Source organism: Rhinopithecus bieti, unplaced genomic scaffold (assembly GCF_001698545.2).
Source record: "Rhinopithecus bieti isolate Rb0 unplaced genomic scaffold, ASM169854v2 scaffold_1467, whole genome shotgun sequence".
Lineage (NCBI taxonomy): Eukaryota > Metazoa > Chordata > Mammalia > Primates > Cercopithecidae > Rhinopithecus > Rhinopithecus bieti.
The window spans coordinates 254,427-271,508 of NW_016803692.1; the positions used below are offsets into that span (position 1 = coordinate 254,427).

General features: G+C 37.6%; 1 protein-coding gene across 2 annotated transcripts in view; it reads left to right on the top strand.

Moving 5' to 3' along the window:
- KYAT3 (kynurenine aminotransferase 3) overlaps positions 1-17,082 on the top strand; it is a 67,824-nt gene that overhangs the window by 30,231 nt on the left and 20,511 nt on the right. The window contains exons 5-10 of one of the 2 annotated variants that reach the window (XM_017850863.1): positions 3,558-3,707; positions 6,424-6,510; positions 7,058-7,183; positions 7,279-7,399; positions 13,607-13,683; positions 15,493-15,582. In XM_017850863.1, coding sequence (XP_017706352.1) covers positions 3,558-3,707; positions 6,424-6,510; positions 7,058-7,183; positions 7,279-7,399; positions 13,607-13,683; positions 15,493-15,582 — 651 coding nt within the window. The remainder of the gene's footprint in view (positions 1-3,557; positions 3,708-6,423; positions 6,511-7,057; positions 7,184-7,278; positions 7,400-13,606; positions 13,684-15,492; positions 15,583-17,082) is intronic. The other variant, XM_017850867.1, reaches the window with a different exon arrangement.

Genomic DNA, 17,082 nt, shown 5'->3' on the forward strand with positions numbered 1-17,082 from the left:
AGATATACCATATGACCCAGCCATCCCATTACTGGGTATATACCCAAAGGATTATAAATCATGCTGCTATAAAGACACATGCACACGTATGTTTATTGCGGCACTATTCACAATAGCAAAGACTTGGAATCAACCCAAATGTCCAACTGTGACAGACTGGATTAAGAAAAGGTGGCACATATACACCATGGAATACTATGCAGCCATAATAAAGATGAGTTCATGTCCTTCGTAGGGACATGGATGCAGCTGGAAACCATCATTCTCAGCAAACTATCGCAAGAACAGAAAATGAAACACCGCATATTCTCACTCATAGAGGGGAATTGAACAATGAGATCACTTGGACTCTGGAAGGGGAACATCACACACTGGGGCCTATTATGGGGAGGGGAGGGGGGTAAGGATGGCATTGGGAGTTATACCTGATGTAAATGACGAGTTGATGGGTGCTGATGAGTTGATGGGTGCAGCACACCAACATGGCACAAGTATACATATGTAACAAACCTGCACGTTGTGCACATGTACCCTAGAACTTAAAGTATAATAAAAAATAAATAAATAAACAAATAAAATTTTTTTAAAAAAAAGATACAAATTACCAAAACTGACACAAGGAGAGATGAAAAACGCAACTTGCTCTATGTCAATGAAAGAAAAGGAATTTGTGGCCAGGCACAGTGGCTCACGCCTGTAATCCCAGCAATTTGGGAGGCCGAGGTGGGTGGATCACGAGGTCAGGAGATGGAGACCATCCTGGCTAACATGATGAAACCCCGTCTCTACTAAAAATACAAAAAATTAGCCAGGTGTGGTGGCGGATACCTGTAGTCCCAGCTACTTGGGAGGCTGAGGCAGGAGAATGACGTGAACCTGGGAGGCGGAGATTGCAGTGAGCCGAGATCGCTCCACTGCACTCCAGCCTGGGTGACAGAGTGAGACTCTGTCTCAAAAAAAGAAAAAAACAAAAAACAAAATGAATTAGTAGTTAAAGTCTTCCTGCAAATAAACTGCAATACCTAGATGGCTTGTTAGTGAATTCTATCAGGCATTTAAGGAAGAACTATTAGGTTGGTTCAAAAGTAATTGCAGTTTTTCCATTAATTTTAATGACAAAAACAATTACTTTTGCACCAACCTAATAATGCTAATTCTGCACATTCAGAAAATGGAGCAGGATGGAAAACTTTTACTTATTGATCAACAATTTGTGTAATTTGAAAAATAAAGAAATGCCTAATGGTTCTGTCTGACCTTTTAATCAGGGGTTTTGTATCAGGGTAATTCTGGTCTCATAAAATTAGTTTCAGCATTACCCTGATAGAAAACTGATTTTAAAAATGCCAGAGAAAGAAAGAAAGAAAACTCCAGTTCAATATCTCTCATGAACATAGAAACAAAAATTGTGAAATTTTAGTAAATCAAATCCAGATGTGTGCGTGCATGTGTGTGTGTGCCCCTGTGTATAAAGATATAAAAAGTAATACATCCTGACCAAGTAAGGTTTACCATAGGAATGCAGGGTTAGTTTTAATATCCAAAAATTAATCATTGCAATGATGCTATATTATCAGAAAAAAAGATCATCTTATGTAGTATATATAGAAAACACATCTGACAAAATTCAACTCTCATTTATAATAAAAGTTTTCAGCCAATTAGGAATAGAATGGAGCTTTCTCACTCTCATCAAAGGAATCTATGAGAAACCTACAGATTACACCTGTAATGCACATAATGTAGTAAGATTGAAAAGACAGCAAAGATGTCCACTCTGATCACTGTTATTCATCAGTGTACTGGAGCCCTGTGAGATACAAAGATACATAGATTAGAAAGAAGAAAAATGTAAACTCATTTTCAGAAAACATGACTGTGTACATAGAATATCCTAAGGAATTCTAAAAGAAAAAAAAAGAAGCCTACTATAACTAATAAATGAATTGAGCAAGGTCACAGGACACAAAGCCAATATACAAAAATCAGTTGTATTTCTATATATTAAAATGAACAATTAGAAAGTAAAATTTTTTAAATACTATTTATAGTAGTATCCCAAAACACAAAACATTTAAGAATAAATTTTTTTAAATATATCCAAGATCTGTACAATGAAATCTATAAAACATTACTGAGAGAAATTAAGCAATACCTAAATAAATTGGGAATGATGTTCATGGATTGAGAAACTAAATATCGTCTCTGTCAGTTTTCTCAAATTGGTCTATAGCGGGGTTTTGCAATCTATGGCCTATGGGTCCAATCTGTCAGATTGTGTAAATAAAGTTTTGTTAGAACACAACCATACCCACTTATTTATTAATATGTATATTCTAGTTTTTGTAAATACATAGGTATGTACATGTCTATGTGTTTTTATATTGGTATGAGCACTGAGAGTGGTGTTGCACTATCACCAGGCTATGGACATCGGTCACCTCAAGGGGATGGGAATGAAATAATATTGAGGAGCGATTGTAATTTTTTACACATCTTTGCCTAGTTTTACTTATTACATGAAGCATAAACTATTTTGTATTTAAATTTTGATTTTAAAAGCACAAGCATTTATCATTCTAAGAAATGTGTATAGTGTTTACAGTTGCTTTTCAGATCTCCTTTTGCTAGTATTTGTTAGACCCGCTATTAAAGTAAAATTCAAAGGGACTCAGTTTATTGCTCCAGAGCCCAAAGTGCTTTCAAACAAAGGCACATGACCTGCATTTGCACTCTCACTCTCAGGGGATAGAAAATCAGGATGGTACTTCAAAAGCAAAATGAGGAGGTAGATGCTGGACAGAAAACAACAAGAAATATTGACTTAAATACCAAATAAAACAAGGAGGGGGAAAGGGAAAGGAAGAAAGAAAAGGAAAGAAGGGGAGAGAACCTAGAAGACAACTTAGGGAGAGCTAATCCAGGAGTCTTCAGACCCCCTACTTGCCTCAGACTATACCTTCATAATCCCTTCACTTCACCTATGAAAGTAGTTACCTTGGATAACCACTGCTCTCTTGACTATCAATGTGAGTAGCGTCTCACTTCCTTCTAACATTTGCTATTACATCAACACTAGTGTTCGTGTCTTTGGTGAATTTGTTTTTGTTCTCTCTCCCTAGTCCATTGGTCGGTATAATCATCTCTCCATCAATCAGGAAGAGCCAAGGAGGGGGTATACAGTTAACGTGGGTTTTTTTTACTTATTTTAACTAGGAAACAAATCCAACTCTTTTCAATATGATTTAATTACTGTCAAAAAATATGAAAGGTTCATTTTTATTCAAAGCAAATACTTTGAAATTATATAATCCCAAATCCTTTATTTAGTAAGAAGTTTTAATCATTAGCAAGCCTTCATGACCAATAGTGTGGGAATCCTCTAAATGCAGTAAATTTTAAAAAATTCATTGCCATTAAAAAATATAAATTTTCTTTGGGTAATTATAAACATCAAATCCAAATTTTAAAAATTCTTACATTTTAGAGCCATATTACCTCAAACAATAAGTCCCGTATTTAAATTTAAGGTTTTGTTCTTATTTTTAATCCAACAGGGCCATCCATCACTTGTGAAAGCTCTGTCCTACCTGTATGAAAAGCTTTACCAAAAGCAAATCGATTCAAATAAAGAAATCCTTGTGACAGTAGGAGCATATGGATCTCTTTTTAACACCATTCAAGCATTAATTGATGAGGGAGATGAAGTAGGTATATTAACATTATCATAATACCTATGTTGAATCAATTATCATTTGTCCCACCTTTGAATCTTTTGTTTATATTATGCTGTTTTCTCTTTTTATTTTTAATTATGTTTTAAGTATAATGCATGTACAATAAAGTTCACAAATCTTAAATGTACAGCTGGATAAATTACTGTGTAAATTTCTGTGTAACTACAACCAGATAAAGATATAATACATTTCCAGTACCCAGAAAGCTCCTTTGTTCCTCTTCATAGTCTATATTCTCCCAGAGGTAACTACTCTTCTGTCTTTTATAACCATAGACTTATTTTGACTGCTCTTTTACTTGATATGAATAGAATTATACAGTGTATATATACTCTTGGGTCTAGATCCATTCATTTATTTTTGTGTCTGTCAGATTCATCCATTTTCTTGCATATAATTTATTCTTATTTTATAGCCTATTTAAATAAGGGCAGATGGAAGGGACTAACACTGCTGGGGAAAAGAATCTTTTGTTTTCATTGCAAAATGACCTTTAATCTTAACTTGGTCTACAAGTTTTTGATTAATGTCTTTGTATGCCCAGTAATTGTATAAGCCATCTCATATGAAGATTTTTTTTTTTTTTTTTTGAGACAGAGTCCCGCTTTGTTGCCCAGGCTGGAGTACAGTGGTGCGATCTTGGCTCACTGCAACCTCCACCTCACGGGTTCAAGTGATTCTCCTGCCCCAGCCTACTGAGTAGCTGAGATTACAGGTGTTCGCCACCAAGCCCAGCTAATTTTTGTATATTTAGGAGAGATGGGATTTTGCCATGTTGGCCAGGCTGGTCTGACCTCAGGTGATCCGTCTGCCTCAGCCTCCCAAAGTGCTGAGATTACAGGCGTAAGCCACCACACCTGGCTGAGGATGTATTAATATAACAGGAAGGTAAAATGATTTTGCTATTTAGTACTGTGATGTATAACCAACTTTTGGCACCTACCTCAGTCATCTCTACCCGTATTTCCCATTATCATTCCAATACCCTTGCTTTAATACTTTTTGCCTCTTTCATTTATTCACAAAATACAGAGGATCCAATATATGCTAAGCACTGTGAGATAGAAGATTTTTTAAAAAATAGATTCTGTGCAGAAGGAATTCCCTGTCTAGTAGAGAACACAGACTTGCAAATGGATTAAGAGGAGCATTGTGTGTTAGCCAATAGTGGAGAATGTATAACTTATGGCAGTGGCAAAAGGAAGAGGCAATCACATCTGCTAAGTCTGGAAAGCTCCAGGAAGACATTGCTTAAACTGGGACTGAAGAACCAGTATTTATCCTGATCTATATTGTTAACTTTCTTTGAACTCTCATAGCCCTTTATCATTCCCCTTTTATGAAAGATGCTGCTATCTGCTTTGTGTTATGTTATTCTTTTACAACTTTGATTCCCTCCACTGTGCCAGACAAGATGTTTAAGGAAACATGTTAAGGAAGTTCACAGTTTCATATACATAATCTCCTTTAATCCTATAACATAATTTTGTCTCATACTTCAATATTGTTAATCCTTTGTTGCTTCTTTCTCTGCACTCTGTTGGGAGTATTGTAAGGCTTAGCCCTTAGCCTTCTTTCCTCTATTCTTTCTTCCTTCATCAACTTATCTAGTATTTTGAAACCACATACATGTCACTTGCTATCATACTGACCTATTTATTGTTTCTTTATCGCGTTTATTACTATCTGAAATTATTTAATGTTCTTATTTGTTTCTCCGTTCATTATAAGCCTCTCTCAGTAGGATGTAAGTTCTAGGAGAACTTTATAGCTTTATTGCCAGCACCTAAAATAGTAAGGACTCCATAAATACTCTCAAAAAAAAAAAAAAGAGAGAGAGAGAGGAATTGTTCATATCATAAAAGTGAAGAAATCAAGGCGAAGAGTAGCAGGTATATTCCTCCCACTGTACTGCCCTGCCTCTCCAATTTATTTTCCTTTATTGTGCTCTCACTTTGTATTGAGTTTTATATTTCCCACTAGAGTTACAAAGATAGGTTGTTTTAGTCCCTGAGAACCTCACAGATGAGGCTGAGTGTGGTGGCTCAGCCCTGTTATCCCAGCAGTTTGAGAGGCCGAGGCAGGCAGATCACCTGAGGTCAGGAATTCGAGACCAGCCTGGGCAACATGGCGAAACCCCGTCTCTACTAAAAATACAAAAATTGACCGTGCTTTTGAGAAGAGAGAAACATTTCTACTCTCAAGATAATGCTTCTAAATTAGCACTTTGTACCAGGGAACAAACATTACAGTGTTCTCTTTCCACATAGCCTGCTGTCTGTCACTGCCTATACATCACTTACATTCTAGATTTTAGTTTCTAATTTGAAATATGAAGAAATGCTTAATTGTTTCGGCTGGAATATCCCTTTGAGAATGTGATAGTCCCATTCTCCAGGTAAATCTACCTCTGCATATATGAAATTTTATATGCAATTTCAAATACTCCCACTGCATGCTTATTTATAGATCTCCCTAAGATACCAAGGCATCCAATTAAGACTACCTGGACAAGTTTGTCTCCGAGGTCTCTTCCCCTCAGATGTTAGCTCCACAAGGGCAAAGCCTGCCTTTTTCACTGCCGTATCCCAACATATAGTACAGTGCCTAGTCCATAGTAGGTACACAGTATTATTAACATGAATAAATGATTGATAGGTTGTGATCTTATTTGCTTTTATTGCAGGTCATACTAATAGTGCCTTTCTATGACTGCTATGAGCCCATGGTGAGAATGGCTGGAGCAACACCTGTTTTTATTCCCCTGAGATCTGTAAGTTTGCCAGTAGGGTTCATATGGCAAAGTTTCAAGACTTAAGAAGTCTTGAAAATACCAATTACTTTGTTATGATGAAGTTTCTACTTTGATTGCATTTGGAGATTTCCTGTATGTCTCTGTTTGTCTAGTTGTCCTTTTTAAATATTTTCAACACAAGTAATACACTAAGGCGAGTCACAAAATCATCAGCTAACCTTACAATATCAGACATGTTAACCATAGTTGTAGCTAGTTCCTGTGAAGGAATAGTAACAGCAGTTAATGTTGACAGGGCTTATTTTTCCATTTAACAGGTGTGAGCATAAGACTTAGGTCTTCTTGGGCTCTTAAGCAGAACTACAGCCTGGTTATTTCTGTTTGTCTTCTTTGTTAGTCTTTTTCTACTTTTTTTTCTGTTCCTACTCCAGGAAAGCATTTGTTGGTAATTTATTCAGTTTCCTTTGCCATGACTTTCTTTGATTTTTTTTCTTATTAGATTGTTTGTAAGACAGTAAACATGACTTAATTGAATTTAAATTATATCTTCATTCTTCATGCTTAGAAACCTGTTGATGGAAAAAGATGGTCTAGTTCTGACTGGACATTAGATCCTCAAGAACTGGAAAGTAAATTTAATTCCAAAACCAAAGCTATTATACTAAATACTCCACACAACCCACTTGGCAAGGTAAACAAGTCTCTTATCTCCTTACACAGTCTTCTGACCTATCATTTTCTCACATGTTGAATAATTGGCTGTGCTCTTTCCTTTATTATGTGTAGGTGTATAACAAAGAGGAACTGCAAGTAATTGCTGACCTTTGCATCAAATATGACACACTTTGCATCAGCGATGAGGTTTATGAATGGCTTGTATATTCTGGAAATAAGCACTTAAAAATAGGTACCGACTATAATATAGAGTCACAAATCTAAATGTGTTTGGGCACATATGGTAGAACTGATTGGAAAGTATCCCAGACCAAATCTAAAATGGTCTTTGTAATGGGTATCTGTCTGTATGAACACTTAAAAATGGTATTTAAATGAGCAATACTTTAGTGAATTGATGAATAGTTCAAAGGACAAAGAATAAGAGATTTTGGATCATACTATAAAGCTATGATACCAGAGTAGTAGTTCTTTTGCCCATATCCCCAGCTTCTTAGCAGAAATCCAGCAATTACTTGGTACATAAGACACAGGGAGCTTTCTTGTGTCTGAAGAGGTTCTAGACAGTCTGTGCTCAACAACTTACCAAAATGCCAAGTCAACAGAAAGAAAATACAGGGGTAGTCAGGTATGCTGCTTGGCCCTTGCTTGAGATTCAGCCATTGCTACTAGGCTATCTCATGAATGCCGTAGTGTCTGCTGCAGTAGTCCAAACCATGCGAACTATAGGATTACAAACTGGGCTGCAACTTTTGGGTCTTCGCACCTCCCTTTCCTTTGCCTGGAAACACTTTTCCTCCAAATATCCACCTGGCTCCAAATATCCTTTGCCTCCTTCAGGCCTTTGTTCAATGTCAGTTTTCATGACCATCACATTGAAAATAGATAGACCTCCCCCTCCAGCATTTGCTTTGTCCTTTTTCTGTTTTGTTTTGTTTTTTCCTCTATAGTAAATATCAGAATCTATATATTTTAATTCTAAACCACAGTAATGGAGGGATTTTGTTTGTTTTAGTTTCTTCTGCATCCCCATTTTCCATAGAATCTTGTACATGGTAGAGAATTAGAAAGAAATTGTTGAATAAATGAAGAGGAAAGATGAAAAGATTAAGGGAAGGATGACTAAAAAATGTAGCAGAAATAGATAAATTTTAAAATTTAGACCAGGTATAGTGGTTCACGCCTGTAATCCCAGCACTTTGAGAGGCTAAAGTGGGTGGATTGCTAGAGTCCAGGAGTCCAAAACTGGCCTGGGCAACATGGGGAAACCCCATCTCTACACAGAAATTCAAAAAATCAGCCAGGTGTGGTGGTCTGTACCTGTAGTCACAGCTACTTGGGAGGCTGAGGTGGGAGGATCCCTTGAGCCCTGGTACCACTGGCTCACTGCAACCTCCATCTCCTGGGCTCAAACAATCCTCCCACCTCAGCCTCCCAAGTAACTGAGACTACAGGCACAGACCACCACACCCGGCTAATTTTTTTAAGAAAAATAAAAATGAGAAATGTAATGCGCTTATATATTAAATTGTTGCATTGTTGCATGTGCCATAATTATTCCTATAGTGTATTACAAGTTGCTATAGATGTAGGAAGAGAAAGCAACTGTTTGAGGGGAATGAAAAAGGAGTGACCAAAAGATAGAGAATTAGCTAAACAGAGAAATAGAAACTAAATTCCTGAAACATAAATTAGCATGTACTTAGACAAGGAGGTGTAAAAGATCAAGATACACTTACGAAAGGTAAATGATTATTGAAATTTTAAAAACAAAGAGAAGAAAGGTAAATAAGTTTTGTTTTGGTTTTTTTTTTTTTTTGAGACAGAGTCTTGCTCTGTCGCCTAGGATGGAGTGCAGTGGCACCATCTCGGCTCACTGCAACCTCTGCCTCCTGGGTTCCAATGATTATCCTGCCTCAGCCTCTTGAATAGCTGGGATTACAGGCGCATGCCACCATGCCTGGCTAATTTTTTTACTTTTAGTAGAGACGGGGTTTCACCATGTTGGCCAAGCTGGTCTCAAACTCCTGACCTCACGATCCACCCGCCTCGGCCTCCCAAAGTGCTGGGATTACAGGCTTGAGCCACCGCGCCCGGCCTTGTTTATTTATTTATATTTTTAAGAGACAGGGTCTTGCTGTGTCACCCAGGCTGGAGTGCAGTGGCGCAGAGCTCACTGCAATCTCAAACTTTTGGGTTCAAGCAATCCTTCCACCTCAGCCTCCCAAGTAGCTTTGACTACAAGTCTGCACCCCCTTATCTGGCTAATTTTTAAAAGATATTTGTAGAGATAGCATCTCACTATGTTGCTCGGACTGTTCTCAATCTCCTAGACTCAAGCAGTCCTCCTGCCCTGGCCTCCCAAAGGGCTGTGATTACAGGCATAAGCCATAGAACCCAGCCTCAGTTTGATTTATGAGGGTGTGTTTGATCAGGGTGGAAAAGTAGGGTGATTCTAAAGGGCTTTGAATATGAGATAAAGAGTATAAACTTTGTTGAGGAGGTCAACAAGAAACTTAATTTAATGGTAGATCACCATGAGATCACAGTGTTCTACATCATGAAATAGTGATATTGTGAATTCCATCCTGAAAGTAATAGCAATTTTCCTAACAGAAATTCAACAATTAGAAGCCAATATAAAAATCACAATTCTGTTCATACTTGTCCACAACAAAAAGCTATTGAAATAAACACATTTGAGTTTTCTGATTTTCCATTAATATGCATTTACTAAATGCTCATCTGTTTCACTATTGGAGCATCCACTATCAGATAAGTGGTAGTATTTGGTAAAGGCTTAAGAAAATTGTGTGGAAGAAAACTTAACATTGATTTTTTTAAAATTTTGCACATTAATTTGATTACCAGAGTACCAGTGAGCTTACTTTGAGAACTATTGCAAAAGGTGTAACAAAACAGGAGAATTGATTCCATGACTAGATTTTTTTTTTTACAAAGATGAGAGCCAGCCACAGAGGAGGGTCTTAAGCAAATCAGATAACCTAGCAGTGGAGATGGTACATGGGGGCTATTTAGAAATTATAGAGTATAGCATTTGAAGGTGGAAAGAAAGCAAGCGTGATACTAAGATCTCTAGCCTGAACTACTCAGCAGTGATGAGGCCTTTAATCAGAGTAAATATGGAGAGGAGCAGATTTGTAGGGAAGGGCTGAGCAAAGGGAATTCCTGCTTCTCATGCTTTAAACTTGCTGAGTTTAGGTGTCTATGGGACATAGAAGAATAGATATCTGGGGACGAGTGCAATTATAGGCCTGATCGTCAGAATCAAATTATAATGGAATGTATTTTTGGCAGTCATCAAAATGTTGGTGGTAGCTGGACACATGGAAGAGAATGAATTTTCTCAAGGGGAATATATAAACAGAGAAGGCAGCCAGAGATTTGGAGGGTGTGGCACCTTACTACACCAAAATGTTATCATGTGTTAAATTGCATAGAGTCCACCATTGCCCATCCTGTTGGTGACCTCGTCTTAAGTCATTTGAACTGTTTCCCAGTGGAAAATCAGATTAACATGAACAATTACTTTCTTGTTGTAATTAACTCAGTGTAGCAATATTCATCCCAAAAGATCACTTTAGATAATCTTGAAATTTATTATTTAGATCTACTCATTTTAAGCCCTTCAGGGTAAAGTGTAACTGATAACATTATTTACTAAAGATATGCAAGATGTATATTTTGAACTTAGATTTTTTTTTAGTTGTAACAGCCCATAAAGTTTAAATAAGACCAAAAAATGGATACACTATTTCATTATTTAGAAAGTGCAATTTGGGCCGGGCGCGGTGGCTCAAGCCTGTAATCCCAGCACTTTGGGAGGCCGAGACGGGTGGATCACGAGGTCAGGAGATCGAGACCATCCTGGCTAATACGGTGAAACCCCATCTCTACTAAAAAATACACAAAACTAGCCGGGCGACGAGGCAGGCGCCTGTAGTCCCAGCTACTCGGGAGGCTGAGGCAGGAGAATGGCGTAAACCCGGGAGGCGGAGCTTGCAGTGAGCCGAGATCGCGCCCCTGCCCTCCAGCCTGGGTGACAGAGCTAGACTCCGTCTCAAAAAAAAAAAAAAAAAAAAAAAAAAGTGCAATTTGTTTGCATTAAAACTTAGGTATTCTATCACATACAATAGTCTTTGTTACATTAAAGATGCAAAATGGCTACAAAACAGCTATTACATCAATTTGCAAAGTGCAACAGTAGTCCTTTAATATACGATGTATCCTTTAAAGAAAGTGATAATCTGCATTATACATAGTTTAGATTTTCTCTGGTCAAATAGAAAAGTGGGGCATGTGTCATAGCATTCTTTTGGAGTATTTTGGAAGACCAGAAATGTCTCAAAACTAGAAGGGATATAATTATTTATATCAAATTTTAAAATATTCCTTCTTCAAGTGGACATTCTAACTATTTTCTCATTTATCTTTTCGGTTTTGTTATATTCCACAGAGAATAAAATTATGACTTTTCTGATTTATATACTTTTCCTACTGTTTCAAATTTAGCAGGTATTTCAGGGTAGACTGAAATTACTTACACGTTGTTTTGGAAATTCCTGTAGCTGCCTTACATTTTAGTAGGCACTTTACTTGCTTAAGAGCAGATTATTTCAGAAAGCAGAAGCTTAGATTCCCAGAGATGAGCATGTATTTTCCCTTTGTGTGTACCAACACTCTAAGAACAATACAAGATCCCCAACTTGTGCTTCTGAAAAACAAGTGGAAAAACTTGTGGGTTGCATGGAAAGAACTTCACAACTAAATTACTTGAGGAATCCAAAAAGCAGTATTGTGGGTGACATTGTCAGAAGAGTGACAGAATGGTAATTTACCGGTTATTACCAATGTCTAGCAAAATTTACAAACTCTTGCATTTTAGACCTCCAGACCTTTGTTACCTGCATTCTCTTAGCCCAAAATATCTTCATTCCCTTTCTCTGCCTGGCTATGGCCTATGTGGTCTTCTGTGTCTCAGCTTAAGAATTACTGGCTGCAGAAAGCCACCCTCAACACCCTCTTCTATCCTTGCATCACCCTCCATGCCTCCTGCTATTACAGCATTTATCACACTGTATTACAATTGTCATTGTATGTGTCTCATGTCCCCACTAGACATTAAATTTTTTGAAGAATTGCATCTTATTCATTTTTGTTTCCTCTAGACCTTAGTCCCTAGCACCTGGTGGTTGCTAATGAATATTTGATGTATGAATGAATCAATGTCTTTATTAAAGATGTTAATCAACTTGAAAACCATTATACACCCTATTCGCATTATTCTTGAGTTCTGTATTTGCAAATTTGCCTACTCCCTAAAATATATGTGTAACAAAATCAATACTCACAGCACTTCATTTGAAGAGAAGGGGAAATTTGAGTCACCCTACACACATTCCCAGTCAAGGTCAAACAAGGCAACACTCTGGTTCTGTTTCAATTCACACTATAAGCAATTGTTCTCTGTACAGTGATTTTGCTGCTTAAAATGGCCCCCAAGCCTAGTGCTGAAGTGCTGTCTAGTGTCCCTAAGTGCAAGAAGGTTGTGATGTTCCTTATGGAGAAAATATGTGTGTTTGATAAGTTTCATTCAGGCACAATGGCCATGAGGATATTAAAGAGTGATAGCTAAAAGGTACAGGGCTTCTTTTGGGATGAAAAAAGTGTTCTGAAATTGGTTATGGTGATAGTTGCACAGGTCTATAGATATACTAAAAAATCACTGAATGGCATACCTTAAATTGGTGAATTTATGGGATTTATATCCCAATAAAGCTGTTAGCAAAACACACACACACATAACACACACACACACACATGCACACATGATTACTGGGTCCCACCTCCAGAGTTTCTGATTCAGTAGGTCTGGGATGAGGCCCAGTGGTTTGCCTTTCTTACAAGTTACCCAGTGATGCTGATATTGCTAGTGTGAGAACACATTTTAAGAGCCATTGCTCTAGGAAGCCTGGAGAAATACACTCAGAAAATAGGCAAAATAAAGGGGCCTAAGCAATAATCAGGATCACAACCTAAGCCCTGCCACTGGACTATTATATTGAACCTGCAGCCACTGCTAACATTGAACACTGAATGCTACAGCTCCTGTGACAGCTGCCACTTAAGGCAGTCTGGAACACTGCCTGCTGGTACCCCTGACACTCCTGCCCCAGAACTAATTTAAAAATGTTTAAATCTATTTATATATAATTTTGGTGCAACATTACAGTGTTGTAACCTTTTCATCTGTGTTTTACATTAAAGTTACATTATCTAAAAAAAAACTAGAAATAACTATACTGGCTAAACCATAATACACTTATTTTCATTGAATTTCTTTGTTATGTTTTTAGATTATACTAAATGTAGATTAATTGGAAAACAATTATTTAACCTTTTTTCCTCCTCTGTTTAGCTACTTTTCCAGGTATGTGGGAGAGAACAATAACAATAGGAAGTGCTGGAAAGACTTTCAGTGTAACTGGCTGGAAGGTAAGAGGAGTAAGAATTTAATTGCTTAAAAATAGGCCTGTATATTATTTATTTTTTGTAGAGTGTTTTGTGTTTTAAATGCTGGCCAGGCATGGTGGCTCGTGCCTATAATCCCAGCACTTTGGGAGGCTAAGGCAGGAGGATCACTTAAGGCCAGGAGTTCAAGGCCACACTTGGCTACATGGTGAGACCCTGTCTTTACAAATACATTTTTAAAAAATTAGCCAAGCAGGGTGCTGCATGCCTGCAGTCACAGCAACTTGGGACTGATCACTTGAGCTCAGGAAGTTGAGGCTGCAGTGAGCTGTACTCCGGCCACTGGGAGACAGAACAAGACCATCTTTAAAAAAATAATGAAATAAATAAGCAAACAGATAAATGAATAATTGCATACATATTCAGTTTATATAGATTTTTATACCTGGTGATCTTTGCTTATCTCTTGACTTATTTGGCTTTCATGTTGAGTTTTATCCTTTTGAGACCTAATTATTTCTTTAAAAGTAAGAAAATTAGGTCATTTTCCCTTTTATAAGTGATCAACTAATGACACCTTTTCTTTGCAAAAAAGTGTTCAGATTCCTGCATATTAATATAAAAGGAGAAAAAATAATGGTAGCTAATATTTTGGCAGGTTCTAAATATATACCAGGTTCTAAATGTTTTACATATACTAATTTCTTTCATTCTCATAACCGCACTATAAGGTGGGTATGGTTAGTATCTTCATTTTACATATGACAAAGCTAAAGCACAGAGAAGTTAAATGACTTGCCTAAGATTACCCCGCTAATAAATTCAAGCCAGTACAGGAAGTCTGGCTCCAGAATTCATGCACTTAACCACTGTATTATTTATTACAATAATTTATCCAGTTAAAACCCAATTCTCTTCCAGCCTCATCTCTCCTGAACATGGGTAAAAAGCAGGGAGCATTGACTGGGCATGGTGCACACGCCTGTAATCCTACCACTTTGGGAGGCCGAGGCGGGTAGATCATCTGAGGTCAGGAGTTCTCGATCAGCCTAACATGGTGAAACCTCATCTCTACTAAATGCAAAAAAATTAGCTGGGCGTGGTGGTGCATGCCTGTAATCCCAGCTACTTGGGAGACTGAGACAGGAGAATCGCCTGTACCTAGGTGGCAGAGTTTGAGTGAGCCAAGATCCGGCCATTGCACTCCAGTCTGGGCAACAAGAGCAAAACTCCGTATCAAAAAAAAAAAAAGAAGGAGGAGGGAGCATCAAAAATTAGGCCTGCAGAATCAAGTCTATATGTTTTAATTATGAGTTCCTTAGGCCCTCATTCAGAGCTACTTTAATCTGTAATTCAAACAAGCTTTGTTACCAGTCTTTAATCTTTCAGAATATGACTCCATTTGGAAGCTGTTCCTTGAAAAGAACACCATCGAAATGATTCTAAGTACTAATACTGTACTACTTTCATAGTGTTAACTTTTTTTTTTTTGAGATGGAGTCTCACTCTGTGAGTGATTGAAGTGATTCTCCTGCCTCAGCTTCCCAAGTAGCTGGGATTACAGGTGCCCACCACCACGCCCAGCTAATTTTTTTATATTTTTAGCAGAGACAGCATTTCACCATGTTGACCAGGCTGGTCTTCAACTCCTAACCTCAAGTGATCCACCCACCTCAGCTTCCCAAAGTGCTGGAATTACAGGTGTGAGTCACCATGCCCAGCCAACATTTTAGGATTGTATATATTTAACAATTGCACTAAGTTTAAACTGCTGTCTCAGATTTGTTATATATAATTAGATTTTCTGATGTGTTTTATCTTCTCCTTTCCCAGCTTGGCTGGTCCATTGGTCCGAATCATTTGATAAAACATTTACAGACAGTTCAACAAAACACGATTTATACTTGTGCAACTCCTTTACAGGTGAGTGTTATAGTAATTCAGGGTAGAAGCATGGTCTTTTGGTGAAGGTATTACTTTTATATTGCATATTTGAATTGACTTAGTTCTCTTTCTATCCTTCTGTTGCAGGGCCTTCTAATATAATTTGGAATTTGGGGAGCAAATACATATTCACTGTTATCAAGGATGGTTTGGGTGTTTTTTTAAACACAAGTTTAGCTGTGTTAAACATTGCTGGCAGGAATCTAAAGTGCTACAACTCTGTGAAGGACAATGGCAACACCAAGCAAAATTACACATATGTTTGCCCTATGAAAGCAATCCATCTTCTAAGAATTTACCCTAAAGTTGTGTTTTAGTCCATTCTTGCACTTAGGTAAAGAAATACCTGAGACTTAGTAATTTATAAAGAAAAGAGGTTTACTTAGCTCACGGTTCTACAGGCTGTACAGAAAGCATAGTGGCTTCTGCTTCTGGAGAGGCCTCAGAAAACTTACAATAATGGTGGAAAGCAAAGAGGAAGTAGGCATGTCTTATATGGCTGGAGCAGGAGGGAGAGAAGTGGGAAGGTACAACACACTTTTAAACAACCATATCTCCCAATAACTCACTATCATGAGAACAGCATCAAGGGGATGGTGCTAAACCATTCATGGGAAACCACTCCCATGATCCAATCACCTCCCAACAGGCCCCACCTCCAACATTGAGGATTACAACTGGACACGAGATTTGGATGAAGACACAGATCCAAACCATATCAAGCTATCTGCACATGTAAGAAGTTATGCACTTACCTGGCTATTCATTGCAGATGATTGAGGATAATCCATTAGCATCTACAGACAATTGATTACATAAACCATGATCTATCCAAACACTGAAATGCTATATGACCATATTTAGTTTCCTATTGGTGCTATAACAAATTACCACAAACTTAGTGACTTAAAACAACACAAATTGGTTATCCTACAGTTCTTCAGCTCAGAAGTCCGAAATGGGTCTTAAAGAGCTGAAATCAAGGTGCTGGCATTGCTGTGTTCCTTCTGAAGGCTCTAGGAGAGACTCTGTTCCATGCCTTTTCCAGCTTCTAGAGGTTGCCTACATTCCTTGGTTCACAGTCACATCAGTCCATCCTCTGCTTCTGTCAACACATTTCCTGTGGCTTCAACCCTCCTGCCTCCCTTTTTCCCTTACAAGCACCTTTGAGATAACATTGGGCTCAATGCATAATCTACCCAATTAATTAAGGATAATCTCCTTAATTTCAATCACATCTGCAAAGTTCCTTTCACCATGCAACATAACATATTTACAAGTTCTGAGTTTTAAGACCTAGATGTCATTGGGACCCATTACTCTGTCTACTGACTACTGAAAAGAAACAAGAAAGAAAATGGGAAAATACTATAATTACTGTACTGAGATAAAAAAGATTTCCAGAATACATCATAAAGTAAAAAAGAAAAACTATTTAAATATTATTTAATATTTAATATTTTTATATATTTATTATGG